We start from the raw sequence: 19,364 nt of genomic DNA, 5'->3' as shown, positions 1-19,364 counted from the left end.
TTGGGCCAGTGAAGCAACGTCCTCCACAACTAGACTGAAGAACAAAAAGACAGCAACTTGTCTGTTCCCCTTCCCCAATTCCCCAGCGCTGTTCCCATTCCCCAATTCCCCAATTAAAAAAAAACCTTGTACTTGTTAGCAGTCACTCCCCACTACACCTGCCCCATTAATCTATGTCATCCAATGACTTTACACTTTCTAAAAACCTAACTCTGTTGATCGATAATTTTCTTATAAAATGCACACATTTTAATTGTATAGTTGGATGAAATTTAAAAATAAATGTACCTATATAACTGTCACCTGGTCAAAATATAGTTCCATCATTCCAGAAAGTCCCCCATGTCCCCTTTCACATGTTTTATGTTTCCCTTTATTCTGTTTTCAACCCATATTCTCTCTGGTTAGGTGGTTATTGAACCCAGGTGGCAAGGGAGGAATATGAGAGGAACCATGAGACATGGCTGTCTTTTTGTCTCATTGACAATCAGGACATTTGCACAGTGTGGAATGTACAGTTGGTACTAGAGGAAAGGCACCAGGCTGAGAATCGAGCACTTCAGCTTTCAATCCTGCCTCGTCCACAGCTAACCACGGTTGTGACTTTGGACATATAACTTCCCTGCTGTAGTCTTTGTTTTTCTTCCTCTGTAAAATAAAGGGACACTAGACTGAACCACTGGTCCAAACTTGAAGTTTAGCCTTGCCACTTTCTTCAGTTACATCTTACGTGGAAGCCCATCCCATGGAGTGGACAAAGACACTCTGGTTGAAGCAGATCTCATTATCCTGACAGCCTATATTAGTGTCCTATGGCTGCCATAACAAATGACCACAACCTGGGTGGCTTAAAACAACAGGAATTTATTCTCTCCTGGCTCTGGAGGTCAGAAGTCCAAAATCAAGGTGTCGGCAGGGCCGTGCACCCTCCAAAGGCTCTAAGGGAGATTCCACTCCTCGCCTCTTCCAGCTTCTGATGGCTGCTCGTTTTCCTTGTGGCCACATCACTCCAGTCTCTGCCGCTGTCTTCGTATGGCCTTCTCTGTGTCTTCTGTCTCTTATATGGACAGTTGTCCTTGGGCTAAGAGCTCACCTGGGTCATCCCAGATGATCTCATCTCAAGTTCCTTAATTATATCTGCAGAGACCTTTTTTCCCAAATGAGGTCACATTCACAAGTTCTGGGGTTAGTTAGGATCTGGACATATCTTTTTGGAGGCCACCATCTAACCCCCTACACAGCTTAACGCAGCAGGTAGTGTTGCTGTCCCCGTTTAACCAAAACAGAGCACTTGTCCTGCATTACACAGTGCGGTGCAGAGCTGCGTCTAGAACCCAAGCGTCTATGTGCTGCAGTCAATCATGTTGGAAAGTAGAACAGCCCAGATGAGCTAGAGCAGGGGTCAGCAAACTGCGGCTCACAAGCCACATGCGGCTCTTTGGGTACGTACATGTGGCTCTGAAGTAAAATTGAAAATGAAAATAAAACTATCATAGTTTTATTTATAAAATTTTTAAAGGATATTATTCACATAATGGTGATTTCATTTGTCTTATGGCTCTCGAATAATTTTTAAATTGTTGTGAGGGACAGGATTGGCTCTTCTGTCTCAAAAGTTTGCTGACCCCTGATCTAGAGAAGTGATGGCACAGGTTCTGTGGGTGGTAGAGGCTTATAATCCCATATTAAAGGGTGTGGTTCCATGTGTGAGCATTCTGGAAAAGGGGTCTTATCCTAGGGTAAGTGGTGGTGGGCTTTTAGCATCAGGCACCGTGGCAACTCTGGGTTAGAGAGCCAAGTCTGTGATTTGGGGCACATCCTCCTAGCTTTGTGGTTTCTCCTTTCCTGCCCACCAGGGAAAGCTGCTGGCCGATTTGGCCAAGCGCCTGGGCCTTCGCTATGTGGTCTACAGCGGCCTGGAGAATATCAAGAAGCTGACGGCAGGGAGACTGGCAGCAGGCCACTTTGATGGCAAAGGGGAGGTGGAGGAATATTTCCGAGACATCGGCGTTCCCATGACCAGTGTGCGGCTGCCCTGCTATTTCGAGAACCTCCTCTCCTACTTCCTGCCCCAGAAAGCCCCGGATGGAAAGAGCTACTTGTTGAGTGAGCGCCCTTCCTCTTGTCCTCAAGTGTCTGCTCTCCATGTGGAGCTGGGGGTGTCGTAGAAAGGGGCTTGTCCTCCCCAGACGGCTCTGGGCCCGAGTCCTGGCTCTGTCACGTTAGGCCTGTGACTGAGCAAAGGCCTCTGCTTCCTGCTCTGAAATGAGCATAACAACACTGACTTGTGAAGGGGCGATGAGAATTTCTACCAAGGTATGGTGATGTGGCTTTGTCTGGTGGAAAGCTTTAGAGACAAGTGCAGTTATGGTTACTTCTCCTGCCAAGGTAAGGAGAGGACTTGGAAGACGAGGCCCAGGTATAGATTTCACAACATGCGAAGCACTTTCTTCTCAGTACTCATTTGCAAATCTGGATGCACTGGACCCTGACTCAGAGGGAACCTTACATACTTGCGTCCTGCTGGTCAGCCAGTGGATAACAGCAGGCTGCTCAAGAGGCCAGAGGGGGAGGGGGGAGTGTCCTCGGCTGGTCGGCCTTACCCTTTGGGTGAACGCAGGCTGCTCTTGCTTCCATCCTCCCCGACAGTAAGCAGCCTGGTCCTGGTGTTGGCATTTGGGCACCGCCCTTTATAGTTTGCATAGTTGTGTTCTGAGTTGGAGCTCCATCTCCACAAGGTCCCTGAGTGATACAAATGGGCAGCTGTGGTGGCCCCTTTTTATAGGTGAGGAAATGTCAGGACCCAAGCGCTCTGGGAGCCACATCTAAACACTGCTGTCTGTCCCTCTCCATCTACAAAACCATGACTTGGCAGGTAGTCACTCATTAATTCAACAGGAATTAATGAACATCTGCCACGCGCTGCTCTGGGCCAGCCCCTGGCCTCAGCTAGTCAGACATTCCTGTCAGTAGAGCTGGTATTTGGAGTACCCACCCACAGGTTTCCACAGCAGGAATTCAGGATGTGATGAAGTACACTGGGGCCTGAGCCTTGGGGGCAGTGGGGCCCCAGGGCACCAACTTGTTCTCGGGAGACCTTTTGAAGCCCCATTCCTTTCTTGTCTCTTGTCCCCTCTCAGCCCTGGAAGGGGTGGGCAGGTCCAGGGTTCTTGTCCCCCCTCTAAGAATGGAATGACCTAGGATCAGAGAGTTTAAACAGGGCGCCAAGGGGGCAGAGCTAGGCTCGCATCCCGTTTCCTGACTCAGTTCCACTACTGCTTCTGCTCTGACACAGACACCAGGAGGTGACCAAGTCGTGCCAGGTGCTGATCTGTGCAGATGTCCAGTGGGTTGGCTGGTGGGAACACCAGCTTCTACCCCTCAGCAAAGGGCATGCTGTCCATGCAGGGACATGCCCCGTGCCAACATGTCCCTCTCCCCCCACCCCCAGGCTTGCCCATGGGTGACGTACCCATGGACGGCATGTCTGTCGCTGACCTGGGCCCTGTGGTGCTCAGCCTGCTGAAGATGCCAGAATACGTCGGCCAGAACCTCGGGCTCAGTACCTGCAGGCACACGGCGGCGGAGTACGCTGATCTGCTCTCCAAGCACACTGGAAAGGCTGTGCGCGACGCCCAGGTGGGCCCCTTCACCCCGGGTCGGTCATTCCAACCCCCCGGGAGGGCTCTGTGGATAGTAGGCAGGGGTATCTAGGGCAAGGTGAATCTGGATTCATCACAACTGTGAGCATTCACATCATGCTGTTGTTGGGAGCCAAGTGTGGCTGCTGAGTGAAATTTCCAGCTTGGGCAATTAATTGACCAAGTGGGGAGGACAGTTTCCAGGAAGAGGGGACAGTAGGGGCCAAGACCAGCAGTGAAAACACAGGGCTGCTGGGCTTCTCTGGGATGTGACTTGAGGGAAGGGAAGCGGGAGGAGGTGGGACAGGTAGGCCCCCTCCACACCCTCGCACATACTTGGTCTGGATGGGTGGGCAGGAGGCCCACAGTACCCTCCTCTCCTTGATGACCTTCAGTCTTCCTGTCCAGACCCCCGGGTGCTTCGTTTCCTGTCTTTCCCATCATGAAAGTAAGACCTTATTAAAGAAAATCTGGGAAACGCCAAGGTGTTAAAAGACAAAAGTCACATGTAGATCCCCCGACCCAAACAGAGCAATGATGGGGGCGGTTTCGGGTCAGACCCCTGGACTTGGATCCTGGTCCCACCAGTGTGTAACCTGGGGCACGGTTCCTGACCGCTCTCTGCCTCAGTTTCCTCATCTGTAAAATAGGTGTGTGAATAGTGTCCCCTGCTTGGGTTGTTGTGAGGATTGACTGGAATAATCGATGTAGAAGCTCCCTTAGCACAATGATGTGCACTAGAAAACAGGCACTAAGTGACTGTGTGACACTGTTCACACAAAGAAAGGCCGGAGGCAGGTTGTGGAGGATTTGAGCAGCTGAGGTATTCAAATCCAATTCTGCCAGAAAAGGGGAACAGCTTTGGTTTTTGAGCAAGGAAGTGATGTAAGCAGAGTTCTGATTTGGAAGGAACTGAGAAGTTATCTTGAGATTGTGAAAGAACAGGATTTAAACTGACCTAGAGCAGTGGTTTCTGAGCTTGCATCTTTTTTAGAATGGTTTTCAGACGAACTTGGTAGAGACTGAAGTGCCCCCCAGGTCCCACTACCTCAGCCAGGTGCTGAGATGCTGACGGACCCTCACGGATTCTCCTCTGCTTCCAGACAACTCCTGAGGACTACGAGAAGCTCGGCTTCCCAGGTGCCCAAGACCTGGCCAACATGTTCCGTTTCTATGCCCTGAAACCCGACCGCAACATTGAACTGACCCTGAGGCTCAACCCCAAGGCCAGGACGCTGGATCAGTGGCTGGAGCAACACAAAGGGGACTTCGCCAGGCTGTGACCCTGCCCACCTCTCAGCCCCATCTTGGGGGATGGGAAGCACAGTCACAGTGATCCTTTCTTATGTTACAAAAAAAATTATTTTTGAATAAAGACCATTGTTCTCACAGATGGCTTCCAAAAGAAAGGGGCTTTGTTCCTGGGCTTGGGCTGGCGTGGCAGCTGCTGGGGCACGGATTCCAACAGGAGGCATCAAGTGCCTTCCCCCTGGCAATGAGGGGGTGTGAGGGCGGAAGAGGCACTGGGTAGCTGAACACACAGGATTTCGATGCAGTTTTTAGTCCAATAGGTGTGAAATGGAGCGCTGTAACCACAGCTCATGGAGCAGCTCTGACCACCCTGTCTCCATTTGAAATTCATTCAGAGTGTGAGTCCAGGACACGGAGGACTCCCCATGTCAGCCAGGAGCCATGCCTTTGGACATCCCTGCACATAACACCCTTCATCTCCAGAAAGCTAGTGAGGTCACCGGTGTATTCCTTCCTTGAGTCTGAGGGCAAGACTGGTCCCTTCTCCCTTACTCTCTCCTCACCCTCCTTCTGGGTGGGGCCTGCCCTGGGGTGCAGCCTCAAGATGTGGGTGAAGTTTAAAACAGGCTGGGAAAAAAATGCACAAAAGAATGTGGCAGATCTGTTGACCACAGGTCACCATAATTGGACACTGATGAGAAAAGGTGACTTTGCTTGCAGCAAAGGCTTGTAGTGTCCACCAGGCACTTGGATGGCAGGAGTGGTTCAGCCTTCCATTTCCCTGCTAGAGAGAAAAGGAACCAAGGCCTACAGAACACAGGCCACTCGCCCAAGGTCCCATGGCCCGAGGTCCCGTGGCAGGCTTTTTGCCTTCTGTGGATTTGTGTAACCTCTATCATGGATCTTTTTACCATTCCACTCTGGCCTCGGAACCCGCAGAGTCATGAAAAGGGGTGGCAGTTCTACCAAATTTGTTAGATCTGTTCATTGATTTAATTGAAAACCATTTGATAGTTTAGCAGTGTGCTGGGCCCTAAATACAATGTTAACCAAAAAAATTATGCTCCCCTGCCTTGAGGAGTTTAGGTTAGTGGGAGATCCAAATACCGGGGGTGCCAAAAAAATGTATACACATGACTTGTATTCATCTTTTGTTATCGGTCTATATTACAATTTTAATAGTTTTTTTCCTTTCTTAAAATGTGTAAACCTTTTTTTTTTGGCACTTTCTGCATAAATATGCAATGAATAATTACAGGTTGGCATAGGGCTGCAGAGAACAGGTGGAATTAACTATTGGAGGAAGGGCCCATTTTAGTGGGGATGGGGACGGCCTCTGAGGTCTGCAGGGAGGGCAGTGAGCCTCTGAGGCAGGGTAGGAGGGAAAAACACCGAAACAGTGCTGGCTTCTAAGCCACTCAGGTCAGCAAGAGAACATGAGCGGTCATCTGCATCCAGTCCTGTGTGATGCTCACGTCCCCCAGGCCCCAGGGTGGGCAACTTCCCTGCCTGGAGCTATGACTCACTATGTCCAGATCCTGGAGTGGCCAAGATCAGTAGAGCCGGGGAAGAGCCACTGTGTCCAGGTACAGAGCAAACTTCAGCGAGCTGACATCGGGCTCCAGGTGCTCCTCAACCACAAGTGGCAGGACCGGGGCACAATACCTAACCCTTCCATTCTGTTTGCTTATCTGGTGCTGCCTGGCTAGGCTGTTGTGAGGGCACCTTGAGGTCATTTGTCCAAAGCAGTGTCTGACACCCCGTCACCTTCTCCCTCCTCCTGTCTGACACACTGGTCAAACCCTGCTAGCCTCCAGTGCCTTTCAGCTTGTTCCTGTCCCTCTTAATGGGTGGTACCCACTGGCCCCCATCCCAGGTGTGGCCAAAACAGATGACCATGGTGTGGACAGCCCATGTCCCAAATCCAATGAAGTGGACAGACCGTGCACAATTCAGGATGCCTCATGTGCAATGAACTATCCACACTGCGCCCAAAATCCAAATCCTAGGCAGTGAAACCACTCTGTGTGACACTCCTGTCACACATCTGTTGAAACCCCTAAAATGTACACCACCAAGAGTGAACCCTATTGTAAACTATGGACTTTGGGTCATAATGACGTGTCAATGTAGGTTCACCAATTGTAACAAATGTACCCCTCTAATGGGTAGGAGGCTTGATAATGGGGGACACTGTGCATGTGGGGGGGGGCAGGAGGTAGCTGGAAAATCTCTACCTTCCTCCCAATTTTTTGTGAACCTAAAAACTGTTCTAAAAAAATTAGTCTAAAATATAGCAATCCTAGTATTTTAAACCATTTAACCTGTAATAGACTATTTGTGTCCACCCGCTAGCTACCCTTGTCTCTTGGAAACACCCAAATGTAGCTGGAGAAAGCCCCTCTGCCCATCCTGGATGCTGAAATCACAGTGCCCTGCCTGGCCCAGGATACTTCTCCCTGACTGCATGTCAGTCACTACAGGAAGAGAGCACGTGTGGGTTACACCACACGGAGGGGACGACTCCCAGCACATCATCCTGCTTGCTGAGGTGTTTCCAGCACAAGCCCCCATCAGAGCACTGCCATGTGTGCCTGGTCTTCTGAAATTTGGTCCCTGAAATACATTAGTTATTTGCCAACATTTCTTTTCTTTTCTTTAAGATTTCTTATTGGGGAATTGGGGAAGGGGAACAGTGTTGGGGAATTGGGGAAGGGGGACAGCCAAGTTGTCCTTCAATCTTATTTGTGGAGGATGCAGCTAGCTCAGCTCCAAGTCCAGTCACCATTGGGATGCCTGTCAGCAGCTCATGGCCACTCAGCTCAAGGTACCGTGTTCAATCTTAGTTGTGGGTGGGCATAGCCCACCATCCCATGTGGGAGTTGAACCGGCATCCTTGTTAGGAGCACGTGTCTTACCAGCTGAGCCATCCTGCCACCTGTTGACAGCTCAGAGGCAGCTCAGCTCGGGCGCAGCTCACTCGCCCATGTGGGAATCGAACCAGCGACCCTGTTGCTCAGAGCTTGCGCTGTTAACCAACTGAGCCACTGGCCAGCCCCAACATTTATTTCCTTAACTGTGGTAAAATACACATAACATGTTCCATCGTAGTCATTTTAAGTGTACAGTTCAGTGGCATTTAGTACATTCACAGTGCTGTACAGCCATTACCACCATCCATCACCAGAACTTTATCATCACCTATAAAGAAAATCCTGTCCCCATTAAGCACTAACTCCCCATCCTCCCTTCCTCTAGCCCTTGGCAACCACTCTTCTACTTTGTCTCTATGAGCTTGGCTCTTCCAAGTACCTCATGTAAGTAGCTGCCAACACTTTAAAATGAAACTTTCATAGCAGCATTATTGACAATAGCCAAAAAGTGGACATAACCCGAATATATACCAATGAATGGAAAAAAAATGTGGTCTATCCATATAATGGAATTTATTCAGCCACAAAATGGAATTTATTCAGCCTTGAAACATTATGCTAAAGAAACCAGAAAAAACTACAAAAGGTCACATAGTGTATGATTCCATTTATACGAAATGCACAGAATAGGCAAATCCATACAGACAGGAAGCAGATTCGTGGTTACCAGAGATTAGGGAATTTGGGAGGAAACAGGGAGTAACTGCTAATGGATATGGAGTTTCTTTCTGAGGTGATGAAAATGTTCTAAAATTGACTATGATGATGGTTGCATAACCTTGAACTAAAAACCATGAAACTGTACATTTTAAATGGGTGAACTGAATATATAATTGATACATAAATGATATCTCAATAAAGTGGTTAACCCAAAAATGAGGTAACTAAAACCTCCACATAAAACTCTGGATGCCCAGCTTCTCTTGGAAAGCACCAGAAGATCTGGCAGCACTGGGTCTGAATTCCTGTGAGGCATCTCCCCCTCCCCCACCTTGGGTGGAGCTGAAGAGTGACTGTCCCCTTTACACAGGGCAGCCACAACCTCTGCCACTCCCCACTGACTCTGGGCACTGCAGATCAGAACCCAGTTTGCATCTTAACGTCAAGTTCCTGACCAGCCCATGTGTGACCCTTCACTAGGATTATGCCAAATAAGCAGAACTTCTGGTTAAAAGACATAAAGTGCAGGGTTCAGTGTTTATTAACAAACAAGTGTGCTAAAACATGCCTTCTGCAAAAGCCATCACTGCTCATACCATTCAGGATTCACTGATGGGCTCCAGTGTTACAGAGTGAAGGGCAGGGACAGTCCCTAGATGCAGGGGCAGCTAAGAGGCTTGTGGGATTGAAGAGATGCTTGTACACCAAGTGGGGACTTCATGACAGGGAAGGAAGCATTCAGTCCACCAGAACCCAAAGGCCTGAGGAGGATGGCTCAGGTGGGAAACCAATCAGAGTAGGGTCTGCAGGTGGGGATGGAGACGAGGTCCATTGTCCAAGTCGGCCTCATCCCACGTGACTGCCTTCCCTCGCCCATCCTCCTAACATTTCAGCAAATGCTAAACTCCTGTCTACTTAACCCCTCCTCTCAATCCCCAAAGGCTCAGAGGCCTAGAGATACTTTTTTTGTCTTTTTCAATGCCTCATTTCATGCTCCAGCCGCAACTCAGAGGCTGCAAATCTGTCTGGCGACAAATGCCTCAGGAGCCAGCCATGGAAATAAGCCCAATCCAAGCCTTGAGTGGGACTTGATGCTACAGATTTGTACTGCCACCTTCCAACATCCTAGGTAAAGATGCCTCAGTACAGCAGCAAGAGTCTCGCTAGCAAGAAGCCCACCTATCTCTTTTCAAGTCTTCCTCTAGACTTCTTTCAAAAGACAGGACATGAGTGGGACTCAGTCGACTTTTCCAGGAAGAAACCTAAGCTGTCACAAGACCCTGCCTAGCTCCCTGCCACTCTACCCGGGTCTGGGATCGTGCTGGGCCCATGCTGTGAGACTACAGCTGGCACTCAATAAATGTCCGCTGAATGAAGAAGTGCCTGAAACTGGGAGGAGGTCACTGCTGAGCCCCTTACTTGCCCATCAGTTCTTTGCCTCTTCACCCAACCCAGTGAGTGCGCTCACACCCCAAGCTGCTCAGCCCAGAACCTGGGGTCAGTTTGAGCAATGTGTTCGGGGCCCACTGCAGCCATGCCGGGATTGGGGCTTTTTTGACAGTCTCTGCTAGGAGCCCAGACTAGTCATATTACAATGAGTAAACATTTTAACACAAAAAGTGTGTTACTGGGCCGGCCGAGTGGCGCACTGGTTAAGATCTGGCTTGGGATGCCAGAGGACCCCAGTTCGGATCCCACATATGAGGGCCAGTGACACTGCCCTCTACAGCTAAGATGCTGAACAACAGCTCAACCTGGAGCCGGGCGGCCGTGAGTCACCAGCGGCGTGGGCTGCAGCCCCTGTGGCAGTGGGTTGCCATGGGCTACCGTGTGTAGCCAGCAGCCAGCGTGAGCGGCCAGCAGCCGCAGTGAGCGCCCGTCCAGAAGCCGGTGACTGATGTGCCTCACCCGGGAAGAGCGCAATGATGGTGCCAACTTGGGCCAGTGAAGCAACGTCCTCCACAACAAGACTGAAGAACAAAATGACAGCAACTTGTCTGTTCCCCTCCCTCCAATTCCCCAATAAAAATCTTTAAAAAAAAAAAAAAAGTATGTTACTATTCCTCTGAAAATAACGAAGGGGGAAAAAATCTAGTGAGGGAGACAGTGATCTGTAGGGACCTAAAGAGGCTGCACTGCACAGCTCTCAGTGTGTGTTTCCAAAGAAGCAACTTCATACCAACTTCTACAACATTCATTCAAACCAGCATGTCGTCTTACGGCAAGCTCCCTGCTCTGGGATCTGGGCTGGAGAGGGTCAGCGCTTGTCACAGCACCACCCAGCCCTCGGTGTGTGTGTGTACCCTTAGGTAGGTATGACTCCATGGACAAGGCCAGCCACCTCTCCAACCGGCCCCAGGAAGGCCAGCAGCAACATGGGGCGGCCCGATCTGCAGATGAACACCACATGCCCCTGCTAAGCCACTTGTAGAAAGCTGCTTGAACTTCCAAAGAAGAAATGACCACACGTAGGTTTTAAATATCTTTTTGCAGTAGATACTCTTATTTACATTGATACAGAATCATTTTACATTCTTAGATCAGACATTAATAGATGCTTTATTTTAGTAAATTATGAAGGAAAACAAAAAGGAAACTATTTGTAAGTGTTCTCCATTAACCTCTCTTACCACAGCAGGAGGGTCTGGAAACACATGGAACCCACACATCCTACAAGCTGAGGCTGGAGAAACTGTTTTGCTCTGGCTAGATGGTGGAGAGCCTTCAACTGCTTAGACTATACTGTCCTCTTCTCAACATTTATACAGGAAAAGACAATGATTCTTAGCATTGAATAATTTAAACACACTTCTGAAAACAGGTGTCGACAGTGTAAGTGGTAAGAACCAAGCCCTGGCAGGCAGCGGGGGCAGGGCTCCGGGCTTAAGAGGCCATTAGTCTGGCCCAGGCTGTGGCCAGGGAAGCCTGTGGTCCAGCAGAAGGGCAGGAGCCCCACTCATGCCGGCCTCGGAACAACAGAACTCAACAGTCAGGGACAAGAGGCCACCCTAGTGGGGTGGGAGGGGGGACTGTCCGTCCCAACAAAGATCACAGCCCATGTCAGGAGCAGCATGTCCGGGGACCCTCTTCGTATGTGCCTCCCCGGGTCCCAAGGCCCCCATATTCCAGCTGCTTGGTACCTTTGGGAATTAAAATAAAACTTCAAGAAGAGCAAGGAATAGATGCCCCTGCTGAAGGGTGGACAATGCTGGTGGGGCTTGCAGGCCCCAAGTTCCTGGAAAAGACAACCTGTCAGGGAAGACTCATCTCAGAACCTCCCACAGGTTTGATGAGGGGGAAATTAACCACTTCACAACTTGGTGCAGCTTAAGGCTTCATTTTTAAGCTGTAAGCATGGCCTTTAATTCTTTACTAAGATTTCCGCCACATTTGATTCCAAATTAGAGTTTTGGCTCTGTAAGAAGTGTCCAGCTGTCTTACGGTCTGAGCCAGAGGAGGCCGAGTTACCTACCCGTGGACAGGAAACTTCTACCAGCCCTTAGGCATGCCACGCCTTACTGCCCAGGGGCTGTCCACCATCACCATTCTGTGGAGAGGTGTGTTGTCACATGATTTTGCTGTTGCCAAGGCGGTCCAGAGGGCCTCTGCAGGCAGCGCTCGGTGCTGCTGTTCTGGAATTCTCCTGTCTCCGAGGTGCCCTGGCCACGAGGTGGGCCCGCTGCTCCTGGCCTAGTTTCCAGTGGACCGTTTTCCTGAGCCAAGACATAAGCGGTTACGGTTCACTGGCATGGCAAGAGCAGCACACCCCTATGGGTGAGCTTCTATCATCCCTGTGAAGGGGCTATGCCAGGAGCTATGCCATTAGGAACATGCACAAGTAAAAGGTGGGTCCCGAGACCCCACAGTGAGCAAGCATGACTCCCGGCATCCCTCCCTGAAGTTCCACAGCCCTATGCCCCCAGGCAGGACAGGCACTATGAGGCAGGCGGGGAATTGGGGCGATCTGAGTTCTAGGCCTGGCTCTGCTATGACTCATGCTCTGTGACCGTGGGCAACCTGGTTCCCACCATCGTGGGATGCAGCGCCCCTGGGAGCTGGTGGAGGGAGGGCTGGGGAACAGCCCCCAGTGCAGCCTCTCACTGCAGTCTGCTTCAGCCCTGCACTGCTGCTGACGCTGCCACGTTACCTATGCAGGTGTCTCCATGGGCCTAGAGGCTTAGCTCCAAGGGGAGCCAGAAACACCTCGCCTGAGACTGGCACCTCTTCCAACTCCAGGGCGGGTGTGTGTGAGCGGGGGGATTAGATTGGTTAAACGAGGGAAAACAGGGATTAGTTCACAGAGGGAAACAAAGGGGAGAAACCTCAAGGGTTTTCCTACCTCGGCTGGGTATCAGGAGGTAAACATTTTCTTAAGTTTGGAAAGGAATCCCTCCTTGTCCTCCCCAGCCTCAGGCCTAGCCTTGCCTCCTGCGGAGCTATCCATGGTGCTGCCACCTGGGCACAAACAGCAGAAAGAACTGGGGTCAAGGGTGCACACCTCCACGTATCCCATCCCAGGCCCCGCCTACCCCCACCTGGCCACCCAGGAATTCATCACTCAAGGGGCCACCAAGCACCATCCTGAGAGAAGAGGGGACCGCTCCCAGATTGGCCAGGGCTGCCTCACCTTTTCAGATCACTGAAGCAAACAAGCCACTCAGCACCTTAGTGTATCCCAACTGCTCCCCAAGTCACTGACCCACTAGACGGAAATAAAAAACAGAGCCGGACAACTACCAGCTGCCTCTATCTTACCAACTGTAACAAAAATATAGCCTACAGTGCCAGATGCCTTCCAGGCCAGGCCACAAAGCTTCCACATTAGCTCATTTAATCCTTAGGATAGCCTTACAGGTAAACGTCACCATTAAAAAAAGAAGAAGGCACAGAGAGGTTAGGTGGTTTGCCTAAGGTAAGTGGGAGGGGAGAACTGAGTTCAAACCCAAGCAGTCGGACCCCAAAGCCCCGGCTCTTAACCACCATGCCAACGGCTCTAAGAAGGTGATGAACACACGCTGAGACCAACCGACCAGCTTCCACACTCTGTACATGTGCACGTCTCTGGGATACTCAGGGAGGGACTCACTGCCTCTCAGAATCCCAGGACATGTGCACTTCTTACCTGCAATGATGGCAACGGAGAACCCCGTATGTCACTGGGCAAGCTCTCCCCATCTGGGGGCATCTACTCCTAAATGCTCCAGATAAAGGAAGGCTGCTCCCTGTTTCTTTAGGGTCCAGGCTGAGACTACCAAGAGCAACTGTGCTGCACAAACGCATCATTTTAAAGATCTGCCAACCACTAGACAAGGACGGCAAACTTTTGTTATGAGTTAGACGACAGACCTGTACTCAACATTTTTAATTGTAGGGCACATTTTTAACGTGCTAAGAGAGGTATGCCAAGCACAGTGGATAGCAGAGGAAAAAATGGTCACAGTCCCCAAGATCTCAGTCTCAGACACCTTCCTCAGCGAGAGGCCTGGGGCAACAGGCCCCCAGCAGGGGTGAGCTGAGATCCTAGGTCCAGCCCCTGGGCAGTCCTCTGGACTGGAATGCTGTCAGAGCTCAGGAATGTCCTCAGAGAGTGGTGTGGCCCTGAACAAGGAGGTGCTAACCAAAGTCTGAGCAATCAATCACCAAAGCCAGGGCGACTGGGTGACCCCCAATTCCCAGGGCTCTCCAGTCGAGGACCCAGGCACCGCACAGTCAGCACAGCAGGTCCCTGTGAGAGGCCATTGCCAGGTGTACCCTCCCCTCAGTCCCTCATGTCCCCTTTCCTTAATAAAGGCTTAAGTGACAAAAAGGACTCTCCTAACACAAAGGGATCATTAACCAGAGATTTCCCATCACTCTTGGGCCTCCTAGAACAATGAAGAGCAGGAGTATTGGATTTCATTATGCCCTTGGAAAGGGGACGGCAAATCTTCATGTGTATGCACGCACGTGTGAACTTGCATGTATCACACTAGAAGTTACAGCTGATGGAGCTCTTAACATGGGCTATGTACTGCGCTGAAAGTTCTACCTATGTGATCTCATTTAATCATGTAGAACCCTATGAAACAGGTGCTACTATTATTCCCAATTTACAGATGAAGAAACTGAGGCGCAGAGAGGTGAAGTAATTTGCCTAAGGCTTCACTGCTAATAATGGCATAGCTGGGATGTGAATCTTCTGATATCAGAACCCAAGCTCTTAACTACAGTCACAATGAGGCACAAAAACACTCAGCGACTGCCATCACGCGCCTCCCCTAACACTGCTGAACTAGTCACCCCATGGAAGGGTGGAAGTGGTGGTGCCCCTGACCACGGTGGTATGTGAGCCACGGTGGCCAGTCTGGGGGAGTCAGAACAAGCACCTGGTTAGCTGGTTAATAATTCACAACAAACAAACGAACAACAAAACAGACACGTACCCAGAAATTCTCCTCATCCCTTACCACCAGGAGCACAGTCTCACCGCTCTCTTTCTATTTTAAATCTGGCTAAAATGGGTCTGGGCTCCTTCAGGAATATTTACTGGCCAGGACATCGGAGGATATAAGCACTGAATTTAAATTCTGAACCAACTGTTAGAAATAAACTGTGAACTTCTGCACATAGGTGACAAAGGCTATAAATACATATATGACTCCTCTCCCCCTCCCCCTCTCCCTCTCTCTCTCTGTCTTTCAGGCCTGATTTCTCTGAGGACTAGCCTGGGATAGGAGGAGCAACGTGTCCTTACGGAATGTCCCGGGCACTTAGGTATGCTCTGGTCTCATTACAAGATACAAACAAGGCCGGCCGAGTGGCTCAGCTGGTTAAGAGCTTGCTTGGAAGTGCCAGCTCTGAGCAGCAGGGCTGCAGTTTGGATCCCACGTTGAGGGCCAGTGATGCTCGCCCTCTACAGCTAAGATGATGAACAACAGTTCGACCTGGAGCTAGGCTGCTGTGAGTCGCAGGCTGCAGCGGGGCTGCCTGCCGTGAGCTACGTGAGTGGCTGGCAGCCAGTGTGAGCGGCCAGCCAGCTGGTGTGAACTGCCAGGAGACGCTGTGAGCACCCGACCAATGACCAGCGACCGATTGCCTCACCGGGGAAGAGCACAATGATCATACCAACATGGGCCAGTGAAGCGACGTCCTCCACAACTAGACTGAAGAACAAAAACAGCAATTTGTCTACCTGTCTGTTCCCCTTCCTCGATTCCCCGACACTGTTCCCCTCCCCCCAATTCCCCAATAAAATCTTTTAAAAAAAAAAAGATACAAACAATAGTGCTGTATTTCCAAAGCTGCTTTCAATAGCAACGATACATGATTTTTGCACTTTAGAATAAACAAGAAATGCCCCATGGTGAAAGTCCACCCCAGCCAAACAGGGATTTCTAATCTACACTTTCAGGCGACTGAAGCCAGAGGAGCTGCTCAGCCAACCACAGACAGAGGTTGAGTCTGAGGCCACAGGACTCTTTATCAGACGGGGTCATGTTTCTCTCTCCCTCAGAGCATTTCCCAGCCAATGGTTAGGAAAATTAATTTGAATTAACTCAGCCAACATTTACCATGAACCAGCCTCGGGCCAGGGGCTATGCAAGGTGCTGGAAACTTGGGGAAGAAACACTGTACTTACTACCGTCAGGGATTCCAAGTTAGAACTGTTTGATGGCTATACACAAGGATGCCAAGGGAAGAATAGGCAGATAACATTCATTGCATGAATCTGTGCCACTTTTTTGGGTCAAACTCCTAGTGTTATAAGAAAGGTCTAGCACTTATTTGGGGGTTCAATGCTTGCCCTGTCTTCCGCTTATACTGCAGCTTGATGAGGGCAGAGACCCTGTCTCTCTGTGCATCACTTCTTAGCACACAGTAAATGCTAGATGAATGTTGGTTTGAAGGAACAGAGGCCGACAAGACTCCGGGATCTGACTTCTGAGGACTGGAGCCACCACACAGATGGAGGTACAGGTCTAGTCTCGCAGCCTCCTTCCCTGAGCCGTGCGCACACAGGCTGAGCTGGCAGAGCGCCTCTCACTCTACTAACGTGTCTTTTCCCTCATCTTCCTCTTGCCTCTGCCCTGCACAAAGGGAGTCTGTGGTCAGCGCTGTCAATCACTTCAGAGAAGAGCACCAGCAGGTGGACTTCCCAAATAATGAGCTCAGGAATGGGTTGCTACAGTTATAGCTAAATGTAGTTCATGTGTTGTCAGAAGAATTCATGATGACCCAGAAACACAACCAAGGAGCTACACTATGTCTCTAACTCAAAAAGTCACGCAGTTAACCTCAGAGTGCCCCGATTCCCTGTGTCTCTTTGCTTAAGCGCAGACCGGGAAAGAAGCTCGGGTCAGACATTAAGGTTTTCAGCAGCTGCGTTAGAGAACAAAAATAAACAAAGGATACTAAACCCACCCAAAACTTTAGGTTTCCTATGTGACTGTATCTATTGCAAATGCCTTCTAGGTACCCTTTCCTGTCACGAAAGCAAAGATACCCAGGAATCCATCCATATTTGCAACGACTGTCCTCGGTCTGTAATGATTCACTCCCATGTACTTAAGAGGATCTGAAAAGAGCACACTTTATCCAAGGCACCACTGATAACTAAATGCAACTGCTTCCAGCATAACTTTGGTGAATACGTTTTGTTGAATGCTTGAAATACAAGAGACTGAGGCTCTACTTAAATAAATAGGACCCACTGTTAGTGAAGGTGTCAGAAAATGGGATTATATGTACTTTCCTATTTTCCTATGTGGACTGCAAAAGTAACTTCCTTCACAGTGCAGAGAGAGACTTAACCACACCCAGGCAGCAGACTGACAGTGCGTTCTTTAAAACCAATTCTAAGATTCTTAAATGCTATTTAAAAAAAATAAAAAATTAAGTCTCGGATCCGTACTTCCCACTGGAATACAACACTAAAGTGATAATGAGAGTAGAAAAAAACAATCTGGCATATCCATTTCACTGTATAAACAACTTTTCAGAAATGCATCCAATGCATATATTAAAGTTAAGCTAGACTCAGCATAATTATACCAATAAAAGTTTAAAAGAAAGAACCGGCAAAGTGTCAGGCACACAGGAGGCTCCCAATAAATCCTGGCTGAACGAAGCAAGAGGGAATCAGCTATCAGAACAAGGACCTATGAAAATAATGAGGGTTCTAAGGACACGCATAAGCTGACTGTGTGATCAACTCAATTTACGCTATCAGCAAGGAATTTAAAACAGCAACACCTTGTGACCACTAACGAACGCCTAGCATTCTAACGTGGTGAACGAGGCCCATGTCCTCGCACAGGGCTCAGCTCAGGCCGACCTCGAGTTCCTAGTGGGCAGAACCCATCTCACCTGCTGCATGACTGTGGGAGCATCTGAGATTCAGGAAGGAAAGCTGGACATGCACGATTAAGAGTTATGCAGAATAACTATTCCCACTTCTTTTTAGCTCAAGGACACAACAAGAAAATAAAGGGAAAGTCTATGTATCCAAACTATTTGAAACAAGTGCCCGATGCATGCTTGGTCAGCCTATAGGCAGGATTTGTGGCAGCTGCTTTTTCAGAGGACTTGGTTCCCTGGACTCAATAGGAACTCGGCAAAGTCTGCTACTGTGGGGACCCCCCAACCCCGGGGAGGAGGGGGAAGCTCCAAGACCAAACCCTCCACTTCACTGTGAAATCTACCCACCCCCAGCTCCAATTGCCTGCTCTGAATGACCCTTTACTAATCTCTTATCATTCAAGTTCTGAGAATGCCAGAGGAGCATCCAGAACCCAGACAAAAACAAAATGATGCAACGAGGAAACATGTTGTGCAGCTGAAACCAATTAAACCCTTGGCACAGCCTGTCCTGACCAAGCAGGAGCCAAATCAGCAGAGAACCAGCACCAACACAGCACAGCACCCCCCCATCCCATGGGAACATGGGAAGAGGGCTGCGGCCACGGTTCCCATCAGCAAAGCTTCTGCCTGCAAGCATTTTGGTCTCAAATCACTAATATTTAACTACACTCTGCCGACAGAGCATGACATTTGAGCTCAGGGTAAATAAAGCATTTGTTCACTGCCAAAGGGATTCAAAGTTATACCCGCAGAGAACAGGCATATTTGGAGTCATGTGACCATGGTTTCTTATTGCTGCGGTAGCTGATGTTTACAAGACACTGCAATCTTGGTGAAGCATTCTGGGTCAGGAATGTATAAAGCCTTCCAAACAATCCATCTTCTCCTTAAGTTGCTACAAGGAGCTCTCATGTGGGGATGTGCCCAAGGTCACAAGGCGAGTGGCAGAACCAAGGCTAGAACTCAGAAGAGCAGCTCTGAGACACATAGGGCTGCTGTCTGGCGGGAAGCTGGCCGGTTCTCTGACACAGGAGGGAGGAGCAGCTGTGCTCTGAGCCCTCAGCTCCCCCGTTTCTCCTGTGTTCTCTGAGGCTCCATGAAGATTCTCCAGTAGTAACCCCGACATGCTTCCAGGCCACCCATCCTCCGAGGGGTTGGGGATGCCCACGTGCCACCTTACCAGTGCTTGTGTTGGTGACGCCATTGACTGTCCCCTCCACATCGGTCTCATCCTCGGCATAGCTCAGGATCAGGCTGTGCTGCCGGCTTGTCAGTCTCCTGTGGAATAAGTGAAGTCAGTGTCTGAGTGTTCCTCGGGGCAGCTCTTTAAAGAATAGGGATGTGGCGAGTCCCCATAGAGTGGGAAATGTGGGACCCCCCGACCCAGGCAGAGTGCACACCCTGACCCTACGAGCCACATCCTCAAAGCTTCTGTAAAGAAAATCTCCTGGGCCGGCCGAGTGGCGCGATGGTTAAGAACTGGCTTGGGATGCCAGAGGGCCCCGGTTCGGATCCCACATATGAGGGCCAGTGACACTGC

At 49.9% G+C, this 19,364-nt stretch overlaps 2 protein-coding genes across 4 annotated transcripts in view; one reads left to right on the top strand and one right to left on the bottom strand.

Moving 5' to 3' along the window:
• NMRAL1 (NmrA like redox sensor 1) overlaps window positions 1-5,032 on the top strand; it is a 14,921-nt gene extending 9,889 nt beyond the window's left edge. For both annotated transcript variants that reach the window (XM_019660262.1, XM_019660261.1), the window contains exons 4-6: window positions 1,857-2,106; window positions 3,452-3,639; window positions 4,745-5,032. In XM_019660262.1, coding sequence (XP_019515807.1) covers window positions 1,857-2,106; window positions 3,452-3,639; window positions 4,745-4,924 — 618 coding nt within the window. In that variant the 3' untranslated portion in view covers window positions 4,925-5,032. The remainder of the gene's footprint in view (window positions 1-1,856; window positions 2,107-3,451; window positions 3,640-4,744) is intronic.
• A 5,922-nt stretch (window positions 5,033-10,954) lies between these two features.
• Window positions 10,955-19,364, bottom strand: part of DNAJA3 (DnaJ heat shock protein family (Hsp40) member A3) — a 30,898-nt gene continuing 22,488 nt past the window's right edge. Inside the window, exons 10-12 of one of the 2 annotated variants that reach the window (XM_019660342.1) lie at window positions 19,005-19,102; window positions 12,825-12,940; window positions 10,955-12,198 (exon numbers count right to left, since the gene is read on the bottom strand). In XM_019660342.1, the coding sequence (XP_019515887.1) occupies window positions 12,837-12,940; window positions 19,005-19,102 (202 nt within the window). In that variant the 3' untranslated portion in view covers window positions 10,955-12,198; window positions 12,825-12,836. The remainder of the gene's footprint in view (window positions 12,199-12,824; window positions 12,941-19,004; window positions 19,103-19,364) is intronic. The other variant, XM_019660341.1, reaches the window with a different exon arrangement.

The sequence above is a fragment of the Hipposideros armiger genome, unplaced genomic scaffold (assembly GCF_001890085.2).
Source record: "Hipposideros armiger isolate ML-2016 unplaced genomic scaffold, ASM189008v1 scaffold_315, whole genome shotgun sequence".
Taxonomy (NCBI): Eukaryota; Metazoa; Chordata; class Mammalia; order Chiroptera; family Hipposideridae; genus Hipposideros; species Hipposideros armiger.
The sequence above is the reverse complement of the archived record's forward strand: the minus strand, read 5'-3'. Positions and strand labels throughout refer to the sequence as shown.